The 14,225-nt window shown below is 47.2% G+C and overlaps 2 protein-coding genes across 2 annotated transcripts; one reads left to right on the forward strand and one right to left on the reverse strand.

Moving 5' to 3' along the window:
• The first annotated feature begins 2,777 nt into the window (after positions 1–2,777).
• On the forward strand, positions 2,778–6,324 carry LOC122384023. Its single transcript, XM_043370982.1, has 2 exons — positions 2,778–3,334; positions 4,312–6,324. Exons 1-2 carry the CDS (start codon positions 3,229–3,231, stop codon positions 6,117–6,119), a joined length of 1,914 nt encoding a protein of 637 aa, XP_043226917.1. The 5' UTR covers positions 2,778–3,228; the 3' UTR covers positions 6,120–6,324.
• Positions 6,324–12,617, reverse strand: LOC122384019. Its single transcript, XM_043370979.1, has 5 exons — positions 12,612–12,617; positions 8,774–9,059; positions 7,956–8,076; positions 7,441–7,504; positions 6,324–7,135 (listed from the first exon to the last, which is right to left on the reverse strand). The coding sequence occupies exons 1-5, from the start codon at positions 12,615–12,617 to the stop codon at positions 6,998–7,000; spliced, it is 615 nt and encodes a 204-aa protein (XP_043226914.1). The 3' UTR covers positions 6,324–6,997.
• Between the last annotated feature and the right edge of the window lie 1,608 nt (positions 12,618–14,225).

Here is a 14,225-nt window from a genome sequence, read left to right on the forward strand (position 1 = left end):
ACTGGCCTGGCCTAGGGTCAAGGCCAGGCCAGTGAATCGTTAACCTTTGCACTGCATGGTGGTCAAAAATGTGTAGCAACCCATTTTCCTTTTGCGCCCGACATGGTCGCAAATAGCTCAAGAAGGGAAATGAATGGGAAAAAAGAGAACGGAAAATGAGGAATTGCTGAAGCTTGCGATGTGTGGTGAGTGATTCCAAACTCATAGCAGACTGCAGGGGCGCTGAATCCAGCGCGGGTCTCGAATACAATGCGGGACATCCCCCTAAAAAATGGGTTTCGCCTTTTTTTCGCCTTTGGTGCATTACGTGATCAGTTTCCACGAATCCACACTCATAAACGTGCTGGATAAATTATGCTCATGTTCCAGTGATTAAGTGCTTTGCGTATTTGTTATATTTAAAGTATCTTATTATATGTTTTCGAGCGTAACATTTTTCGCCATGCTTATTATGGGGATACCCTATCAACGACCCTCCCCGGTCGCTAATCGGGACGAGTTCCCCATTAGCGTTTTTTTTTTGCAATGGTTTGCGAAAATGCTCACAAGTCACTACAAATAAATTTGTAGATATTAGGGCAGAAAATGAATACATTCTGATAGAAAATGATCTCACAGAAAATCAATCCAGTAATACAGTGGCACCCATGCAGCGTGAGCAGTGACAGTTCAAATTGAAGGGGTCGCTAATTAGGCACTTTTCCCTAGTGTCTACCTAAATGTAACCATTTTGTTATGAAAACACGTCACTATGAGTCAATGCACTTTGACTGGGCATTTCAGTTTCACAGGCCAGATCCTAACAGTAACAGAAACAAGCGTTCGGGAACCACTGTCCTAGGATTTACGCCTTTGCTTCAAAACAGCTGAGTGACGAAAAAAAAAACTATTTACCAAAACACCGTTCTAGGTTATTCGTTTCTTAAAGGTAGTGTGCCAGCTTTCCTGGACCGTATGGAGTTAATGGCCCAGATAAGGAGAACCGGATTTTTAGAACTTATCCATACCTTCAAAACGCATGGAAACGTCTTAAATTCTTCAAATTTTGAGTACCCCAGTGCGAAATTCGCCCCGACGGGTTGTCGGTCGTACCCCAACCACATTTCACAACACTATGAACAATAAATGCACACACTGAAATCGCTATTACCGATATACTCATCCAATCAAGTTTCGATAAACCCGTTCATCATCATCTCCTGCGGTTTCGAACACGCCTGTTAGGTGGTGCGGCAGACCGCGCCCAAAGCCAGGGCCCCGGTAACGTGAGGTAGCCGAGTCGCGGCAGCGTGCGCTGACCCAAGCCGGGGCCGCGCGTCCTCCCGGTGTCATGTGATAGCCCGGGGCTGCCCGCGGGGATGCGGTAGACCGCGCCCAAAGCTGCGGCCCCGGCTTGGGTCAGCGCACGCTGCCCCGACTCGGCTACCTCACGTTACCGGGGCCCTGGCTTTGGGCGCGGCTTCTGCTCATACTTTGTGGTGCGGTGGTGGTGCGTCGGGCCGCGCGCTCTGACTTCGGCCAAGAAAAATGCGTCAGCTGATCATTGTCATTTCTGCCACTTGCGTGTGGTGAAATGGGGTCATAACTTAAGAGACGGCTTTTTCATATCAATTATTTTACATAAAATCATATTTCAAACCATGAATAATGTTCGACAGCCAAATAAAAGAAACAATACCACTTAGGGGAAGGTGGGGTAAGACGGCCCAGCGGGGCAAGACGGACCACCAGCCCTCCCGGCTGAACCGCTGCTGTTATCTACTGCTTTATGCACTCACTAGTCACTACCTTTGTTTCCCTTCGTAACAATGGCCACCTTGAGCTCATGAGGCTAGGATGCATAGCATTCGAGTTATTGAGAAAAGTGTTGTTTTTCGTCAAACCGATCTAATATAAGAGGTCTACGGGTAATTCAATTTCGGCGCCTTTATTGCATGATTAGTTTCTATTTTGCACTTTACGGTGAAGAACAAAGTTATAAACTTGGTTATAGTCACACTTTAGAACAGGCAAGGTTTCGCAATGTTGGGCTATTTGACATACACGTCATGATAATGACAGAATTTAGATTTGGGGCAAGACGGACCACTGTGGCTCATCTTACCCTGCGGTGGTCCATTGTACCCATCACATGGAAAATTCTTTTCTAAAGCATTGACACAAGTTTAAGTAAGCCAATTCTTCAGGAAGGAATCTTTGTTGCACATGGACCATTGCAAATGCTCAGCTAGCATGCATTCATGCCAAACGACAATCAACACACATGTTCCCAGCTTTTAGTTGCACTTCCATAACATATGAGTATAGAATAAGGTTCATTTTGTTATTTTACCACTCTACTTACTCGAGTACAGATTAGAACTGTACCAAGCATGAATGGATAGCAGGCACTGCTGGGTGGTCCGTCTTACCCCGCGTTTTTTCTTGTCTGAGTTTTCGACATGTCCCCCTTTAAGAGCATCCACCACCTAGATGTCTTTATTTTGAAATTCAGTCTTTGCACATATCAAAAGAGGAAGGATTGAGCATTCAGAAGACTATAAACCATATGAGTTACGAGAGCAGTGTAGAAAGATACGCGGCCTCAAACCTTAGCTGGTCCGTCTTACCCCACCTTCCCCTACCAGTACAGGCTTACAGTTTAGGGCTCGACATTGTGTTGTCTACGATTAGACAGCTGATAACTCATTCCCGTACGCCGTAACTCTATAATGACCTTTGCTTATTGTCACATGTGCGCCGCATTCGCGATTGTTGCCGACGCCTGTTTGCAGCTCAGCCCACTACAGTTGTTATACATATCGAAAAACCGATAAACTTTTAGGCGAAAAAGGCACTATTCCAGGCCCATTTTTGATTTTCTTTGCGATATTAGGTAAAAACAGAAGCTTCTTATCCTAGGAAAAATAAAATGGGAAATCTTTCAAAGGTGGCACACTACCTTTAAGAGGCCATGCGGAAAGGATTGACAGCCTCCAAACCGCTGAGTAGGCGGCACGTGGCTGATTGGCGCCGGTCCGTATTCCAGTTTGTGCCGATTGTTTCACGGCGGTACCCGGTCACGGCCTGTGGACTGCTGACCGGGCGCACGTGCCCCCGGGTCCTCCGGCAGCATGACCGGCTCCAACAGCGGCCCAGCCGATTTACAAACAGCCGCCGAGGGGTTCAAAAGGCGCTCCACACCAATCAGGTCACCACTTGTGAAGAGATTGGTACGCCGTCCGTGTCATGGAGCCAAAACGGTTTCTTTATTTGGTATGTTTTCTGCTCCTGTGTTTGATGGAGTTTAGACCAGTGAGAGCCACAAGGATACCGCGAAAACGCTCGATTCCATGTAAGTTGCCCCTTCTCTTAGTTCTCCAATACATTTTCTATGGGTCTTTAGTCCAAAGGTATTTCTTGGGATGGTTATGATTAAACGACAGTAATATGTTTTTAAAAAATCATGAATACGTATCGCTTACCTATGACGTGTTTTTCTTAAGAGGCTGAATATAAACGATTCAGTTTCTTTTGATGTTAATAGCAACACTTACCTACACGACAAAGTACCTGAAGAAAAAGGCTGCATATTGCATAACTTCGTCGTCCACATAGTAACGTTTAAAGTGACCATCCCACCTTAACTTAGTTTGGAGTTGTGATAGCCAAATAGGGGTCCCTGGCTTGCACTTACCGATTTGGACACTGACAACATCGAGAATTGCTTTAATTCGGAGATATTTAATTTCAAGCCTGTGTTTTCAGCTTCTAAGGGGCTAATGCATTTGAATGCCCCCCTAGAATTTGTGACGTCAGCGCAGATCTAACTATTTTTAAAAGTTACTAACACCGTCGGTAAAACGTGTTGGTATATGCTGCTTTGCGCGCAACTTCTGCCGCACTTTTAGGATGCCAAATTATTTCTTCCAAATGACGTCGTAGGAACAGCGAAGGTCCCAAAAAGTAAACAAAAGTAAAAGTATATTATCTTAAAAACCAGTGAATATTTTTCGGTGAAGTTTGGTAGATATTCATTTTTATCTTTCTGAACCACGACACATCACTTTTAAGCCAACTCATTAACTTTTTTGAAAGTGGGAGGGTCCGTTTAATATAAGGCTTGATTAAAATAAAATGTTTTGATTTTATGTTTGTTAGTCATTATACAATCTGGTAACGTTTATATCGTGTAGGTGTACTTCGCAGTGGATAGGTACTGGGTTTCCTTCGTGAATGATTTCAATGCATTTTTTGTCGCACTTTAATCAATTTCAGCTAATTTTCCTGCCTTTTGATATTTGGATGAATAGTTCGAAAATCGTTTCACAGATACGTACAGCGCCAGCAGCTGGTCCTCTCCGCACGGCGCCAGCACCTGGTCGTCCCCGTACTGGCCCAGCACCTCGCCGGGCCCCCAGTACATGATGGATACCGGCCGGCTGAGGGCTCGCAGCTGGCCGTCCCTGCTGTCGCAGATGAAGGGGCCCCCAGACGCTCCGGCACCCAGCCCGGCACAGGTGCCCGGTCTGGAGCCCAGTCCGGTGTCGTACCTACCGCTGCCGGCGCTGCTGGCGGCGCTGCGCGCGATGACGCCGGCCTCTGTCGGCGTCAGCGCGGCGCCGACTGTGTGCGTCCACACCCACCCGGGGGTGGCTGCTCCCGCCAGCGAGCTGTCCCTCGGCGACCTGTTGACTCCCGGCAGGGACAGCCAGGCCCAGACGCTGCAGATGCTGCTGGACAGGCTGATGCCGGGCGGCAGCGTCCTGGCGTCCCGCACGCCAGCCAGCAGCGGCACCCGGCGGCCTGGCGACCTGCCCGACCTGTCGTTCCTCAGCGGGCTCGGTCTGGGGCTGCTGAACCCGGACCTGTTCCGGTCGGGTGCTGAGGACTTTCCCAGGCCGAGTATGTCGGAGGCGGACCTGAGGGCGGTGGCCGCCGCAGAAAGAAATGCCGGGGGACGGCCGACACTGAGAGGAGGGAACCCCGACTCGGAGATGTTCCCTCGCAGCGTTCAGTCCTCCCCCGAGCCGTCTGAGGCCGATGACTCACAGCGGATCAGCATGCTGCTGTCGGCCAACGGCGGCGACTGGGCTAACAGGATCGACAAGCGGCGCCGGCGACGCTCCGTGTCTCACGGCGGTCAGAGGGAGACTCGCCACCAGATGTCCCAGGTGTTGAGTAAAATCATACGCCGCATCGGGTTCGAGAAGTACAGCGAGGCTCTGCGGGTGATCATTCAGGATCTGCAGCCGCTCAAGGAGGCGATGAACGCCGCGCAGCGGGACCTCAGCAAGGTACAGAGAACGTACCACAAGTTTGAGAACGACCTGAACGGCCTACTGGAGCAGACTCGTGAAGCACAACAAATTCTTCTCTTTATTCTGTCGTCACTATTTCAGGAGAACATTGTTATGCGTGGTAAACTCGAGGAGTGCCATGCTTCTAAAAAGGTTATTACTGCTAGAATGCGCTTCCCAGACAACACCGACGAGCTGAACAATCTCCGGCATCAGTTGGAAAGCAGGATCAATCGATACGACACGCTCATCATCAATCTGATCGGTAAGAAGTCTGAGCTCGAGGTGGAGCGACAGCGTCTGCGAGAGCGGTGTAACGTCCCCATCGACTCCGGCACTCAGCCGGACCCGTTCAGTCTGAGCACGTTCCTCTCGCTGATGACCGGGATCGGCGAGCCGAGCAGCGCTCAGCGCGACATCAACATCCTGCTGATGCGCCTGTTCCCCGACCTGTACCCCACGCCGCCGCCGCCGCCGCCACCGCCGGCGCCGTCCGCCCCGCTGCGACACACGGCGACAGCCGGCAGTCCCAGTGGCTGGCTGCAGGTGCTCATCCCGATGATGAACACGCGCCGCGCGTCACAGCCGCTCCACTTCCCGTTCGTGGCTCCGTCGTCGGTGAGCATGCCGTACTCGTTCGCCAACCAGTACCTCCTGCGACACAGCTCCCCACTCCGCACCTCGTCACCGCTGATCTCTCAGCCAACTGATAATGGTGACGAGTTCATCATGAGCATGCTGCAGCTGATGCTGCAGCTCTACAGCGCACAGCCGGACCAAGTGGACGAGAACAGGATGAAGGAGGAGCTGGTTAACTTCGGACGAGCGCTGCTTTGTTGATGGATGTCGCAAGTCGTAATTTGCATGTAATTAATGTGTAGGGTATTGCTATAGGTTGTAATTCATTTGGTGTATGGGGTTTCTTGTGTTGCCTTTTGGAATTGTGTTCCTACTGATTCCCTTAAAGTTAAATGCATTTGCATACAATACATCCTACCGTCAAAATAAACTATGAAACCAAACGTTTAATAAAATATTCCCTTCAGAGACGTACCGATTATATACGGACAAAACACATTCAATGAACGGTTGTCAATTCAGTCAAGTGCCAACAGCATTTTATAGGTCGACAATAAAAGGCACATTGGAGAATGTGGTTAACTACGCTGCCAAAAAAAATAAAACAAAAAAGAAACACGAATTTAGCGGCTATAAGCCAGGCAAATTACTAGTTTGCTTCGCTGTATGAATATACCCATTTGTAGGCCTACACGGGCCGGTCTAAGCTGTCATCATCTGCTGGCTTCAACATCGGCTAACTTTTTTATCTTTTCAGAGTTCAGTCACCCTCTTGTCCTTTCGTTTACTTCGTCTTCGTATATCTTTTAGTCTGCTAGGGAATATTGGGTCACTTTTAGCGGTGTTAACAGCATCATGGCATTATTCGGTTTCCAGAAATGGCACGCTCCGTGTCTGCCCATGTCGTCACGTCTTCTGAGTGCTGTCATCTTCAAACAGGAAAAGGCGGAATTCGTTTTTACTGTACTGCAAAAATATCTACGCCCCCATCGTGCATAATCACAGACCAGCGTATGTATGAAATACGCAATCACAGCTCAGCGTACTAATGCGCCTAAGGAATGCACGATGAAAGACATAATAACACAAAAGGAAGGGCCTTCTTGAGGTTCGACGGCTTATGGGCACCGTAGTGTCAGTCAGCCCACCAAGAAGCTGGTCATATCACGGTCCTTTTCCCAGGCCAGGGCGTCGGGATAACTGGCGCGCTTCTGGAATCCATCAATGAGAGGACCGGGGTCCTCAAATACCGGCAGGTGTACAGGGGGCGTGCCAGCCTGCAGCAGAAAGAAAGAGTTGATTAGACGGAGACTCATGGCATGTTTTCTCTTCTTTGCATCAGATGGTCGCAGGTTGACTGAGTCGCAAAACACACAAAAGTTATACGCACTTACATGTTAGGTATAGCTTGTTAATGTTGATTGCAAAGACGTCATGGAAACAAAGGGAAGTGTGTAGGCAAAATGACCATTTTACAGTTAACGCTGTCCTTGTAATTAAATTATCAACATAATGATTTTTACGTTTCTGTGCGCAGGCAGCACGCCATAGTCCACAGAAACCAAACCACTATTTTACTCACCGTGACTACGACCGTCCTTTCTGTGACCGGCGCCTCTGGCTGTTCAGGGTTAGAAGTCGAAATCCTGCGAAACATACCGCTTGGTGTGGACATATGAAGCGAGGCCAATGGCCGACATAAATAAAATATTGTACCTACACTACAGGGGATCAACCCCGTTGAAGTTTGTACTTTTTTCTAAGCTTATATAGGAACTTTTATATGCATAGAAAAATAATATTTGAATGAAATTGAGACGTTGTGATACTTACATACTTCCCCCATCTTCAAAAAATAATACGGAGCTACGGCTAAATCTTTGGAAGAAGCGAATGAACAATATCAAAAATAAAATTTGAACGCCTCGCTTCTTATCAATTCTCCAGAAAAGCATTAATCGGCAGTCTGTTGAAGTGTCACTATTTTATAGTTCTTATTCCTGCATGCAGATTACCATCCACCTTTGTATATTCTATCCACCGGCATTGTCCGTTTTATCCGTGGTCATACCCACCCAGCATACGGCGCACGCCTACCTGAACCTTGCTGCGTGTCGGTGGAGGTCATCCAGAGATACTTCACAGGTCGATGTGATGAAGGCCCGCAGCTCGGAAAGCCGGCAGCTTCTGCGGCAGCAGGCGTCGACTATCCTCTCGCCTGCAAATCATCGACACCAGTCAATGAAATGCGTATCAATCGCTGCAACATTTGCTCCATCGTATAAAAGTTAAAGGGACACTCCCACCTTAACATTAGTTTTGAGTTGAGATAGCCAAATTGGTGGCCATGGCCTGCAAATACCGGTTTGGGCACTCACAACATCGAAAAATGCTTTAATTCGAAAATATGGAATTTCAAACTTGCAGTTTTCGGATTCTAAGGGGCTAATGCATTGGAATACCCCCTTAGAATTTGTGACGTCAGCGGAGATCTACCGATTTTTAAATCTTAGACTAAAACCATCGTTAACACGTGGTGGTATACGCTGCTTTGCGCGCAACGTCTGCCGCACTTTAAGGCTGCCAAATTATTGCTTCCAAATAAAGTCGCTAGTAACAGGGGAGATCCCAAAAAGTAAACAAAAGTAAAAGCCTAATATCTTGAAAACCAGTGAATATTTTTCGGTGAAATTTGGTAGATATTCGTTTTCGCTCTTTCTGAACCAAAGGACATCACTTTCATGCCAATTCATTAACTTTTTTGAAGGTGGGAGGGTCCCTTTAAAAGGCAATGAGACTGCGAAAGCTTATTAGATCAGAAGCGAATGCGATATTCGAATGGGCCGTATGATGACGTAAAAGTATAATGTAATAAAAAAAGAAAGACACTACATGCTGTGACATAGAAGACATACCAGCGTGACGCAAACGCGTGAGTATGGTGCTAGCGACGGCGCGCCCGTCTCGACGTCTACGGAAGTGGCATGCGTTTTCAATTAGGTCAGTCAGCTCTGATCCACAGACGAACACGAAGAAGTCGGTTGCACCCTGGTGTTCCGAGTCGATTTCGCCCTGATGTTCCGTTCGCCTGGGACGCGTGGCGAGATAATTGGCTTCTCTGGCGCCGCCGCCCGACCTCCGAGCTTGTTTCTCGCTGCTGAGTGTAGCGGGCCGGCCTACCCACCAGGGGCTGAATAGGCCCTGAGGCGCCGCCGCCGCACTATGGTTGGAAACGGCCTCACGGATGGCCGGGGGTCAACGCGAAAAAATGTTTTGCCCATAACTTGTTAATGCGTAGACCGACTGCGATGAAACTTTGCATAGATATACCAGTGTCTTTCGTGCATCATACAGTAACTCAGAAATGACGAGGTCACGTCACGTCACGCGTGTGTGACGCCATCATTGCAAGTATGCTATAAGTCGCCTATGTCTTTCGTTATGTTATCGATATCGCTAGGCATTTTGAACATGTTTTGAATACTGCTATTACTGAATGGATATTGTTGTTATGCTTTAGGGCGAGAAATATCAACGTAGTGACGCACAGTGTCTTACTATTGGTCATAAAGGGTCAAAAATTTGGAGAAAGAGTATTTATGATTTTTTTTTTGAAATGACGATCAAATGACAAAACATGCGTCAGATTAACCCGGCAGTTGCTGGGGTATTTCCCCATCCGCCGTTTGCCGGAGGGGGGGGGGGGCGTTCAACGCCCCCAGTCGATAACTCGCGAACAAATAGGCGCAGCGAAACGCACGAGGCGCGGCAAACGAAAGAAGAACGCGACGAGACGATTCACATGAATACTTTAAAGTTGAATTTCGAGGTCACAGGTCGGGTCAAGGTCAGGTCAAACACTTGAAATCGGGCTTTCAGTAGCATGGACTTTAGAACCTCGCAATCGGTGCCTCGCGTTTCGCGTTTCGATTATATCGTCATCAGTTGGTCCTAAACAAATTCAGTCATCAGTTGGTCCTAAACAATCTGTCACAACTGTCACAACTGTCACAACCCTTCATATAAGTGCTAAAAGAGTGTCAGATCAATGTAGGGGTCAGTCAAACATAGGCCACTGGCCAGGGTCAAAGTCAGGTCAATCAGGTAAGCACATAACCCCGAAAATTAAAACTGGTACCTATTCGCAGCCCATGCATGACACATGTTTTATGGGTACTTTTGGGCGTAGAACACGATGGTGACATTCATTTTATCATACGAGTACGTGGCTGGTTGAAAAAGATCAATTTTAGAAATGCATGCATCATGGTCGTGAAGTAGTCACGAGAAATTGCCAACATTCAGTTCAAGATTTTGGAAAATGTAGAACGATGATCAAAAACCATAGATAGCCATTTGATTTGCCATGGTATTGGCAGTGTAATGGCGTTTACAGCATGTCTGTATGTCTGCTCTGTCGGTGGATATCCATATCCATACTCCAGGATATCCATACACGTTTGCACGATATCCATACTCCAGGTGCAGGGGCGAGCAGTTACTTCTTACGAGGGGTGCGGAGTCGAAGTCAGAGTCGGAGTCAGAGTCGGAGTCAGAGTCGCCCAGAGTCGTGGCAACGAGCCAGGAGTCGGAGTCGGAGTCGGGGTCGGTCAGGAGCCCGCAGTGGAAGTCGGAGTCGGTCCGAATCGGAACAGCTCCATCACGACTCCGAAACACTGGCAGGGGTCCGGAGTCGGAGACAGAGTCGGCCGGAGTCATGGCAACGAGTCAGGAGTCGGAGTCGTAGTCGGAGTCGGAGTTGGCGCCACCACGACTCCGCAAACCTGCTTCTTACCATCATTTATAAGGATAAGCGATTGCAAGACTGACGAGCCGACCTGGTGCTAACGAAGCGACGGGTAGGTACGCCTCGGGAGATGAAGCTTCACGGACGATTTTGCGCACAAGTGCGCAGTCTGCTTTTACGTTCCCCTTACGCAGAATTGAACAGAGATTTATTCTGCCAAAAAGCTCAATGGAGGTCGATGGAGAACTTTTTGTATGTCCAATGAAACATAAACGTAATTTTGCAAATATTGCTGTGGTGACACTGCAAACAGAATGCAATGCCGTTCCTGATTTTGAACACGCATGGGAAAAAGAGTCACTCCACTCGATAGCCAACATAACAAGGATTATTTTGATATATAATAATCCAGTTTTACAACGTCATGGAGGTACTCCACATGCTATCACCAGCGCGGTTGTTTAAACCTTTGACGGCGCACCAAAAAAGCCACTATCAGAAACTCCCGATTCCACGTACAATAATGGAGACTAAATGCGCAACTAAATAATTTTTTCTGCCCAATTCAAAACATTTCATCAATTTCCAACAGAATGACACCCCAAATATACATAAATTCCGAAATTGCCCACGGCCATCCGTGAGGCCGTTTCCAACCATAGTGCGCCGGTCGGCTAGCTTCCTCGGGCCGCCGCAAGAGGCGCTGGTAGTCGGTCAGCGGTAGAGGTCTGCACCGGCCGGCTGCAGCCGCGGCTGGCTGCAGCCCCACGGCTGTGGGCCGGGGCGGCTGCAAATATCTCCAAGAACACGGCTACGGCTGTGGCCACGGCTGTGAGATTTCAAGCTCAATCTTAAGTACTCAAATATAAAATTTTAAATCCTCAATCTTACATTCTGATAAGCAGTCTAGCCTGTAAAAATCATGCAAAGGATGCCCAGCAACATTGAAAGTGGTGAAGCCTTTAAAAACCTGTAATGGTTTTACCATTTGCTGTAGGGGAGTTTGCACTCTGGTACAGAATACTAATTATAGGTACCGATTGTTCCTTCATCATCTTAAGAGCTTGACAGTTTCAGAAAATGCAATATGTTGCATTGTCACATCCCTCTCAAATCAATCTCACCTGGTCATTAGGAGAGCACCTTACAGCTATTGAAGACGAGCGTTCAATAATTCTTTCAGGTAAAAGAAAAAGAAATCACGTCTAGGTAAAGGCAGGTAAAGGCTTCATAAAATATTATCTAAAATAACTCTTAGATGTATTTCTTGATTTTCGGCAAGTCCAATTACATAATATAAAACTGGCGCTTTATGTTCTAACTGGTGTGTGAGTGACCGCTAACAGAAAATGCTGATCAACGAAGCCAATGGAATTAGATTATAAGTGAGCATGAACCTTACTTACGGTTAATTCACATGATGGTGAAAACCCTGAACACGTAATTCACATGATGGTGAAAACCCTGAACACAATATTTCTTACGCGAGCTGTTGACTTTACTAATAAAATGACGTCTTCTTTTGAAAACGTAAAAATTTGATAATTAATCTTTGTTTGAGAGCAAGTTTTACTGTTTAGCATTATTATTTATTGATTATAATTTTTATGGCTGTTTATAGTGACACAAAACAATTTATTGCCACTTCTTTGCTATTGACGTCATTAAAAACTCAAGTGAAATTTTTGATTAAAAGAGGCAATTGTGGCTCGCACGACCTTGGGGATTTGAGCGAAGATCATTATTTGGAAAAATCAAAATAGATGAATGTTTTTCTTTCTTGGATGCTCACTAGTGTTTTGATGCCTTGCATATCAAATTAGTTAGAGACTTGCTCAGAAGGCTGCTTCAAGCCTGGCATATCACACCCCAGAAAATATGCAAGGTAAGAAAGAAGCAAGAGTTTTGACTAGGCAATCACTGTTTGACAGTCCATCAACTTCAGTTTCATTTTCCATACCTAACATTGATAATGGAAAGTATCAGGGTCTGTCGTTCTGTCCCACAACCATGCTTCAGGATTTGGCATTAGATGTCTACACTGCTAGTGCTTCTATTCTGGTTCGTTGTTTATGTTTTCTGTTGATGTAGGTACCTACCTACCCATCTTTCTTAACCCCTTGCAAGGGCTTGTGAAGGCATGCGATGCGCATCAGGCTTCAGGCCTTCGGCTTAAAGCCATATACACAACCACTTAACCTATGATGCTTCATGAGCCTGAGAATCTATAGCCCATTGCAATGTGCTTTTGGCTATATGTTTCAACTAAAAACAACTTATTATATACTATTTGGATGCATTTCATTGAAAGTATCCACGGCCGGCTGACGGCTGGCTGCCCACAGTTTGCCACGGCTGTGGGCGGCTGTGGCTGTGGAGCCACGGCTGCGGGGTGGCTAGGCTGTGGAAAATTGCAGCCGTGCAGAACTCTAGTCAGCGGTGAAGATGGTATCGGCTCATCCGCTGACAGTTGAAGCAATTCGCGTGATTGTGGCACTGTTCGAACGAGGCTGTTCTCGCCGCTGGCTACCGTCGCTACGACGAACAGGAGAATCGACGGAAGACCAGGCATCTGTACAGACAGTAGAAAAAAGAACAATACAGTCACAGTTCAGCGACTGTTAGCTGAAACTTGCGATAAATAATGGTCTTTCATTCAATTATTTTAACACTTCCTTCAAGAGAAACTGACATACAGCGATAACCCTAAATGTTATGAGCGATGCATTCACGGCATGCATGTCCATGCGTCCATTGTTTCGTACAGGAAGGAAGATGACGTGTTTAGTTCTCGTTTCATCGTGCCATGCCCGATGATCTCGGCCTATCTGCGATCTGGGCCATAGGGATGGGACGTGATAATGTCTGTTACATCATGTGGTAGGTGTGTAACCATTTCAGGTAGACCACGACTCCTGAGTCGGTTTCCAGGAACCGGCTGGCCGGTATCCAGATCAGCTGTAAACATTGTGTGACCACCGCTCACAACTCGCGCTTATCGGCCGGAAACGGGCAGACATGGGGCCGTTGCGTCCGATCGTCCGTCGTCCGTGTGGCGGTCTGCGGTGTTTGGTTTCCGGAGAAAACGACACTCGGAAAACCATACGGTTCCGGTCAGCGGAACAGCTGCGTCGAGGAAAACGCTCGCGAGTCAAAAGGCTCCAGCATCCACGGTGTCTATAAACCCTATGCACGCCATGGACATTCTCAATATTACTTTACAAATTAGAGGCCGTGTGGTAAGCGCTAGAAAGACCAACGCGACGGAAGGCAATGTGTTGACTGTCGGATCTTCATCCGATGAATGAAATGCCGGACACTGTTTGACAGGTGTGTGCTAGCCGGATTTTACAGATTTTGTTTCATTTGTCTGATTTGCCAGCAGCACCCAGAAGAGTTTTGACAACGTATATAACATCTTTGCTCATCCGGCCAATTTAGTGTTGAAAAACTAGTAATTACAGTAGTGATTGGCTTTTTACTTATCCGTATCTGAGCCATTGCAGAAACGAACAACCGTGAATGATCGGATGTGCAAAATTCTAGTTGAACAAGGCCGTGGAGTGGAACAACTTGGAACACTTAACCCTCGCCGGACCTATTGGTTTTCTACATACGCG

The sequence above is a fragment of the Amphibalanus amphitrite genome, unplaced genomic scaffold (assembly GCF_019059575.1).
Source record: "Amphibalanus amphitrite isolate SeventyFive unplaced genomic scaffold, NRLGWU_Aamphi_draft 000179F_arrow, whole genome shotgun sequence".
Taxonomy (NCBI): Eukaryota; Metazoa; Arthropoda; class Thecostraca; order Balanomorpha; family Balanidae; genus Amphibalanus; species Amphibalanus amphitrite.

What these genes read in the sequence shown, in the direction of transcription:
- LOC122384019 (XM_043370979.1), bottom strand. An exon ending in CACGCGTTTGCGTCACGCTG is followed by an intron (nt 8,077 to 8,773) that starts GTATGTCTTCTA and finishes GATGATTTGCAG; the next exon opens with GCGAGAGGATAGTCGACGCC. An exon ending in AAAGGACGGTCGTAGTCACG is followed by an intron (nt 7,136 to 7,440) that starts GTGAGTAAAATA and finishes TTTCTGCTGCAG; the next exon opens with GCTGGCACGCCCCCTGTACA.
- LOC122384023 (XM_043370982.1), top strand. Translation starts at nt 3,229, where the DNA reads ATGGAGCCAAAACGGTTTCTTTATTTGGTATGTTTTCTGCTCCTGTGT. An exon ending in GCGAAAACGCTCGATTCCAT is followed by an intron (nt 3,335 to 4,311) that starts GTAAGTTGCCCC and finishes ATCGTTTCACAG; the next exon opens with ATACGTACAGCGCCAGCAGC.